Here is an 8,647-nt window from a genome sequence, read left to right as displayed (position 1 = left end):
TTCGAAATGACCATTTTACCCCTCCGCGTTTTTTGCCTGAAAGGCCTTGGAAGGTTGCTGCCACGTGGCGCGCTCCTAATGCGCCACATGTCAGCAATGTGTGGAGAAGCGCTAAGAACTATATACTAGTATAAGGGAGTGGATCTACATGATCCACTCCATATATATATATATATATATATATATATATATATATAACATGAGGATAATGAATAAGACATATAATACTAATGAACACGATGTATATACTGATGAAAAATAAAATTTAAAAAATTGGTAATAAATAAGACATATATACTGATGAACAAGGCAGTATATACTGATGAACAGTGCAGTATATACTGATGAATAACAAAATTTAAAATATTCTACTCTCTCCAGGATTCGAACCCTGCGAAAAAAAAAATCTCCCTCCAGATACAATATCAGTCATAGGATTGATAAAAAGGTTAAGGTGCACATCCACCCCTGAACTAGACCCCCTAGAGCGTTTAGCCCCCCATTCTCGACCTTGGTGCAAAAACCTCCCCCATAGTCTAGAATAAGGGTGCATTTAAACCCATGAAGAAAACGGTTGTTTAACGCAGTTACCTTTAAATTTTTTATATTTTTAATTTTGAAGTGGGTCCCACCATTTTCTTGTCTGTCCTCTACCTGAAGAACCATGCTGCCTCACTCGGCGGCTGATAACACTCATATTTCCATGGTTTTTAATATTCATATGATGTTAATTTTATAGGAAATTGAGTGTTGGATGATTGTTTTGTGCTTAATTTGCTTTATCTTGTGAAACATGATTCTTACTCGAACTTTGAAGGAATTTTCAGATTTATTGAGTTCGAATTTGGAACAATGTTCTGAAATAGAAGTTGTAGATCGTCTCGATATGAGTTCGTGAGCTCAAACGGATCATAAATCGGAGTTCGGACGAGAAAGTTATGGCCGAAACAAAAACGTCGCGCGCAGCAGTCAAAATTCGGCAACCTAAACGGCGACCGCCGAAAATTGGCATTTTAAAGAAGAAATTCGGCGACCTAAACGGCGACCGCCGAGTTGGTCGCCGAAATCCCTGTTCAGATATTGGCCTGGTGGAGAAAAAACGGCGATCGCCGAATTTTAGCTGTTTTCAGGCCAAATTCGGCGACCAGTTCGGCGACCGCCGAACGGGTCGCCGTTTTTAGGCGTGTTTTCGTTTTTTCCGCGTTTTTACGATTTTTCAAGTTATTTTCGGTTTAGAACTTGGTTTTTCACCCTAAGACTATAAATAGGTCCTCTTTTGACCTATCTAGGGTTCCCAGCTTTAGTTTTTCAGTTCCCAACATTCATATTTCAGTTTCATAGCTTTAGATTATTATTGCTTTCCAGTTTTTACAGCTTGGATTGGATTTCCACAAGATTGAAGATTCAAGCAGCTACAATTATTTTATTCAGAGTTTTATTTAATTCAGTTCTTTCAATTGAGTTCTCATTAATTATGTTTTTGCTTTCTTTTATTATGTTTGACTAGTTCTTTTATCTGAACCTAGGGTTTGTACATAGCTGATTAATTATGTGTGTATGATTTATTGATATCAATTTGCCCTCCAACTTGTGATTCATGATTCCTGGTGCTTAATTTCTTGTGAATTATTTGGCCAATAATTTACATGTCTAGCTGTTCAGTTTGAGTCTTGAATGCGATAATTGTTCAGCCGATTCAGGAATGCATGTTATAGTAGTAGCCTTGACACTTGAATGGGATAGGTGAAACTATAGGGAGCTATTCTTTGTGTACGCTTGGGAGTTAATTTATTCCTTGGAGTCTTGAATGCGAAAAGGGATTAATTAATCTACGTTCATAGGTGGTCGTTAGAGACGCTTGTGAATAATATAGTGATCTTTCATCAGGGTTGGATTAAAATTGGTAATTGAATCAATAGGTTGAATACATGTAGTTGATTTGTGAAAGTACATCCCTAGGGTCAGAGCTTTCCTTATATTTGAGTTAATTATCATAGTTTACATGCTCTTTAGTTTTTATTTAGTTAATCTTAGTTCGTAAGTCACCTTCATAATTGTTTTACCTGCATACTGTTAGAGTCTGTTTAGGAAATAGTTATAGCAATTTTGTTTTACAGTCCCTGTGGATACGATACTCGGTTAGCAATTTTTGCTACAATTGCACCGTGTTAGTTGCGGTATTTTGTTGCTAATAAATTAGTGATCAGCGGCCACGCCGTCGACGGCTGCGGCGAGTTCATGCCGTCCCCGGCCTCCAACTCGGTCGGCGGGAGCAGCCTTGTGTGAATCAAATTAAAGCAGCTGCTCCTGCTCTTCGCAATTGAGATCCTGGGCGAATTCCTTGGATTTTTGGACGCTGAGAAGCTTAGGATATGTGGTCTTATTGGTGGAATTCGCTCCCTTAACCACCGACCCCTACAACAAAGCCGCCGTCTTGTGGAGGTGGACGAACTCCAGGTGATCCAGCCCTACATCTAGGGGTGAGCATTCGGTTATATGGTTCGGTTTTTGATAAAACCAAACCAAACCAAACCATATTTTAGTTCGGTTCTTAAAAAAAACCGAACCGAACCGAATTAACCGAACAAACCGAACCGAATTAACCAAACAAACCGAACCGAATTAACCGAATTTTTTATAATTAAAACCGAACCGAACCGAAAAACCGAATTAATCCGAAGAAAACCGAAATTTTCAAAAAAAAACCAAAAATTCCAAAAAAAAACTATAAAATTAAAAAAAATTAGAAGTTAGATATTATAAAATTAAAAAAATATATGTATTATAAATATAATTCAGTTTTTCGGTTTTGTTCGGTTTTAAAAAATTCGAACCGAACCGAACCGAAAAACCGAAATTTTATGAAAAAAAAACCGAACCGAACCGAAAAACCGAAAAAACCGAACCATATTTTAAAATTTCGGTTTGGATCGGTTCGGTTATTCGGTTTCGGATTTTTTGCTCACCCCTACCTACATCCGCCATCCTCTCCGAGTAGATATCCACCACCTGCCCCCGCACCAGCCCCTCCGCCCCGATCGACTTCGCCAGCTCCCCCAAAGCCCTTAAGATCCTCTCTGGCGATGATCCCCTCGTCGCCACCGCCACGTGCTCGAACGCCAACAACAAGAGCGCAACGCCGGCCAGGAGCTTGTGGTTCGTTGGCTTTCCGTGGCAGAGGTCGTCGTTGTCCTTGCAGGGGAGGTCGTCGTGCGTCAGCGATATCGTGTGGATCATCGCCATCGCACAAGCAGCCGGCATCGCCGTCAACTCCTCGCCGCCGACCAGCTCACAGGTATTCTCAGTGGCTTCAGTGGATGGACAATAAATGGTGGGACCCACGTCAAAAAAAATATAAAGAAAACGACGTTAAACAGCCGTTTTCTTCATGGGTTTAAATGCACCCTTATTCTAGACTATGAGGGAGGTTTTTGCACCTAGGTCGAGAATGGGGGGCTAAACGCTCTAGGGGGGTCTAGTTCAGGGGTGGATGTGCACCTTAACCCTTGATAAAATAAACGCATCAGATCGTGCCCTAGATCTCACTAAAATTAGTGGGCCTCATTGGAGCGGCCCCTATATATATATATAGGGGTGGGCTACAGTGAAAACACTTTCTTAAAATATAAATATAAACGTTTTTTAATGTACGAATTTTATCCAACAGGGTTACGAATTCATCCAACATGGTTACGAATTATGAAAAATAAATTTTTGCTACCTTTGAGATTCGAACCCAGGACCACGAATTCATCCAACAAGGTTACGAATCAACCGTAGATCTTGATGATCTAAGAGCTGAAAATTGTTTATATTTTATATTTTAAGAAGTGTTTTTATTTTAGCCCTCCTCATATATATCAGTTTTTGTATAAGGGTAGATGGGCCACAAACGTCATCAGGTAATCATACGTCTCTTCTTATTAGTTATTATAGATTAAATTTGATAGATGTTATTATCTAAAGAATAGTATTAGTAGTATTTTGTCTTCGATGAACATGGATTATAGATGTGTCCAGACTCCATCTAGCTAATTTCAAACTTAAATGAACCTTTTATATATGTGTTCACAATTAATTTAGTGGTAATTAATTCCACATTAAAAATTTGAGGCTCAACGTCGTCATATCAATTTGAATTACATATCTTCGAAACGAAATCCTCATTTGTAGGCTATATATATATATACATGCCATTTTCATTACCATTGCGTCTTTATGTGGAAATGATCAAGGAGCATCAGTTTCATGTTCATATATGGTATAAGATGTATCAATTTAATCTAAAGTTATAGTATAACTTTAGACGTTTTCTTTCTTATCTCACATTTTACACAAACACCATTTTTCTTTCCTTATTTTCACTTCAAGGATGGATAATATTATCACACTAAAATGGAAGGATAATATTATCTCTACTTGAAGTGAAAATAAGGAAGAAAAAAATGATGTTTGTGTAAAATGTGGGATAAAAAAGCAAACATTAGACATAATTTTTTGTTATCCCTCCATTTAGAGGGATAAAAAGCAAACACACCCTTAATAATATATTAATTCTTCGTTATCTGAAAAATATTTTTGGGTCGGCAAGGACGACTTACCAAACCCCAACCCCTACTGAAAGGGCGATGATAATGTTCACACTTCTTGGAAGGATCCTGTAACATTTTAATGTTTGTTTTATTTTATATAATTTATTTATTTATTATGTTTTACTTTTACATACGTGAATTTGTTCCTACGTCAAACTAAAAAGACTATAGGTAGAGATATAAATTGGGCCAACCTAATGTCTTGATAAAATTCCAGATTTCAAAGATGTAAAAACCCAATAATAATAAAATTTTGATGATAGTACTCAAATTGGCTGATGTATTAAAAAAAAATCAGTTAAAATATAATATGCCGAAATGTATGTCATTAGCAGATATCCAAGGTTCAAACTCGATCTTCAGCTAGATGATGAAATAAAAGAATCATTTGGGTTTTCTACATTTTTTTTCTTCACTATTGGGTTTTCTATATTGATCGTTCAATATTTGTTTGGAAAATTTTGGAAAATGAATTAGACTAATCGATAGTTGACGAGTATCTGTTTCTTGTTTAAATTGAGAAATGGGTATTTGAGATAGAACCTGATTACTCCCTCTTAGGTGAAATTTATTACTACTAAGCCAAAAAAACATGTTTATTTTTCTTAGTATATATACGATTAATACTATTTGCAATATTGTTATCATAAAAAAGAATCGCAATGTTTGCTCTGATGCATCCTTATTCCTTATACTTATACGGATATAACAACTCAGTTATAAAAATCTATATAATCTATATAATATATATAAAAGAGGAGTTTTTATCCCTCCATTTTTTTCTCTCTTCTCCCATCAATTTTTTCACTATTTTTTTTATAATTTTAATTATTTTCTAAATATCGTCAAATTTTATTTATGAAGAAATATTCAATATGTATTTTAAGTTTAAATTCGTAACAAGATAGTTAATATTGTATAAAAATCATCAAAAATGAATTCAAAACGAATATTATTAAAATTTTAAAATATGTTATTTTCTTTTCCTTTGTTAAAAATTTACAAATTTTTTATTTATGTCCGTGTATGAAAATATTTATTTTATTATTATGTGGAATACTATATAATAATGATGTGTATATTAATTTTGATAATCAATTAATTTAAAATTATTTAATAACTATAATTATCATTACACTTTATACATAGTTGAAAATTATATTTTTAAATTCGGGATTTTATTGAGTAATTGATATTTTATTTTTAAATCATATTTTGCATTTATTTATATTTTGATTCTGTTTAATATTTATATTTATTTATTTAAAATGTCATTTAATTTCGATTTTATCGTGCATTGCACGATTGGACGTACTAGTTCAAATTAAATAGGAGTAAGAAAAAACATAAGGGTTAATAGTGTTTTATGTTCCGAACTTTCATTTCTTCCTAAAAGACCTCGAACTTTTAATTTTTTCCATAATTCGATGAGTAAAAGATGATAAAAAAACTCCGAACTTTCGGCGTTTTCCAACAATGGTGGTTCCTAATATGGTTTTCCAACAATGACGGTCCATAAAATATTTCTTTCGGCGAGATAATTCATCTTTTTATCACATAATTTTGTATAGCGGGATATTTATGGAAAAAAATGAAAGTTCGGAATTTTTTAGGAGAACATGAAAGTTTGAGACATTTTATGAAAAACGTTGAAAGTTCGGGACATAAAACGTTATTAACCCAAAACATAATGGTTAACTCGTCAAAATCTAACAAACAACAGTCGTATTCAGATCAAAATCTACATTTATAATTTAGTTTTTATTGAGAAGTATTATTTTATGCTTTTTTAATTAATATTCACTCCGTCCACTTGACTTGGTCTGCTTTCCTTTTTAAGTTGTCATGTTTGACTTAACTTGTTTCCTTTTTAGGTAATTAATTTTTAATAAAATAAATATGAATTCATACACCTTTATATTATAATTTAATTTTTATATATAATTTTAAAGAATAGAATTAGACCAAGTGAAGAAATATCAATTTTTTCGTATCGAGATGTTGCCATACAAGACTCCTGACGAAAAACTAATTTGCCAAATTATGGAGTGGCCATTCGGCCCATCTTCCAACTTACCTTATAGAGCCCATATCCACAATCAGAAACGGGATTATAATTTGAATTTAAAAACAATCCGTTGCCAAGTGGCAGCGGAAAGCCCGGCCCATATAAGCTGCAATCCATAACCTTTTCCCACCGTCGCTCATATTCACGAATTTGAAATTCTCCAAGATTCAGTTTTTACTCTGATACAACCGAAAAGAAGAATACATTAAAAAAGAAGCAACCTTTGAAATTTCCAGGAACAATTTCCCAAAAATTTAATCCCTCAAATGGGCAGTAAATACGCTGTGAAGAAACGGAGAGTTCAGAGGGATCCGAAGATGGCCGTAAAACAGGAAGTGATCGAAATCGACGATTCGTGCCCTTCTCCCGTTCAAAACGGCACTCCTCTAAGACCTATGTTTTGTCTGAAAAATAGAGAAGAAATCAAGAAATTCGAGCAGGAAGAAGAGTGCTTCATTCTTGAATTCGATCCCTACCATAACTTGGATGTGGCGAAGTTGCCTAGCAATGCTGAGGCCGAGTTCAGCATTGTTGCTGAGACGGGGCAGGTGATCTTCTATTTTCTTAAAGCTTTTTTCATTTTTAGTTTTTGATTTTGATATTTTTTTTAGTTAGTTCTGTTCATGGTTGCACTGTATAGTATTTGGATTCTAGGTATTTGGTGGGATGCTGATGTTTTTGTGTTGGCCTTGGCATTTTTCTTATAATCTCTAATTTTCCTATATATTCATGGTATAAAGGTAAAAGGCCTTGCCATTTTCTCTTCTTTTTGGAGACGAGGAGAAATCTGTGGCATTTTCTTATAATCTGATGTTTTAGTTTGTTTTGGGTGGAGAATTAGCTCCTCCTTCAAGTATTTTGGTGCAATTTTTTCATTTTTGAGACGAGGAGACACCTGCAGCCATTAGTAGGAATTATTAAAATAGCTTATAATCTCTTGAGAAGTGTTTGGTAAAACAAAATCATACACAACTCATAAGATGTAAAAATAAGCTCTAACTAATGTCATTTTTCTTTTTGGAGCGAGGAGAATTAGTTCCTCTTTTAAGCATTTTGTTAGAGTTTATAGGCTTTTTCTTTGTGATGATTATGTTGTGCTTCTACTGATTATTCTGTTTGTAGCATGAATTAGTGGAGGAGCTAATGTATTTGATCAAACTTCTTGAAATTGGTTTTGGCAATTGGAAAATGCCAACAGTAGAGGGAACTTGTAGTTTGTATAATTCATTCATACTTCTCTTAGGCTATGAGGTTGAGATAATTGATAACTTAAACAATTTGTTTCACTTGTTTCAATTCTTGTATGATTTCAAATAGGTGGCATGTAGAGATTACCCACATCCGAGGAACACTTGTGCAAAATTTCCCTTCAACCAGACGCCTCACGACAAACACTGCAAAATGGTAAATTCACAATATATTTTGAGTTGCATTTGTTGCTCCATTTTTAAATCAAAATCAAAGCTCACTTGTTTTCTTTCTTTGTCTTACATGTAGTGCTACTGTTATGTCTGTGATCTATCTGCTCCTTGTCTGAAGTGGACTGGATCATCTGGTCATTGCCATGCTTTCAAAAACGAGGCTTGGGACGACGAGAAGAGAGTAAGGAGACAAGTAACCAAGACTGTATAGAATTTGGATTGTGAATAGGAGCAGCTGCTGAAAAAGATGCAGTTTTTTAATGCTTTTGTTTCGTTTAGTTTGATGCTAATCGATGAAATGGAGTCGTTTGAAGGCGATTTTTGTTACTTGAAGGTTTTGTTGAATCATGCTTACAATCCAATCCATTACTTTATGTATTGGTCTTCGTTTCATACCAAACAAATTGAGACCAATCTTATGTATATAAATGTGAAAATTGAGTGAACCTAAGGTATTATTGTCTTTTTTTTTCTTTTTTTTTTCATACCTATGATTTTCAAATTTTCTACGTCATTTTTTTTTTCTGATTATATTTTCTTTTCACACAATTGTAATATACTACATT

General features: G+C 34.4%; 1 protein-coding gene and 1 pseudogene across 1 annotated transcript; one reads left to right on the top strand and one right to left on the bottom strand.

Annotated features, from left to right (window-relative positions):
• Positions 1 to 2,196: 2,196 nt before the first annotated feature.
• On the bottom strand, positions 2,197 to 4,209 carry LOC131018892 (geranylgeranyl pyrophosphate synthase, chloroplastic-like; annotated as a pseudogene).
• Positions 4,210 to 6,747: 2,538 nt separating this feature from the next.
• Positions 6,748 to 8,527, top strand: LOC131016165 (RPM1 interacting protein 13-like). Its single transcript, XM_057944791.1, has 3 exons — positions 6,748 to 7,208; positions 7,978 to 8,064; positions 8,158 to 8,527. Exons 1-3 carry the CDS (start codon positions 6,927 to 6,929, stop codon positions 8,290 to 8,292), a joined length of 504 nt encoding a protein of 167 aa, XP_057800774.1. The 5' UTR covers positions 6,748 to 6,926; the 3' UTR covers positions 8,293 to 8,527.
• Positions 8,528 to 8,647: the final 120 nt, after the last annotated feature.

This window comes from Salvia miltiorrhiza, chromosome 3 (genome assembly GCF_028751815.1).
Source record: "Salvia miltiorrhiza cultivar Shanhuang (shh) chromosome 3, IMPLAD_Smil_shh, whole genome shotgun sequence".
In the NCBI taxonomy this organism is placed as follows: Eukaryota; Viridiplantae; Streptophyta; class Magnoliopsida; order Lamiales; family Lamiaceae; genus Salvia; species Salvia miltiorrhiza.
Note: the sequence above shows the minus strand (reverse complement) of the source record. Positions and strands in the feature narration are given on the sequence as shown.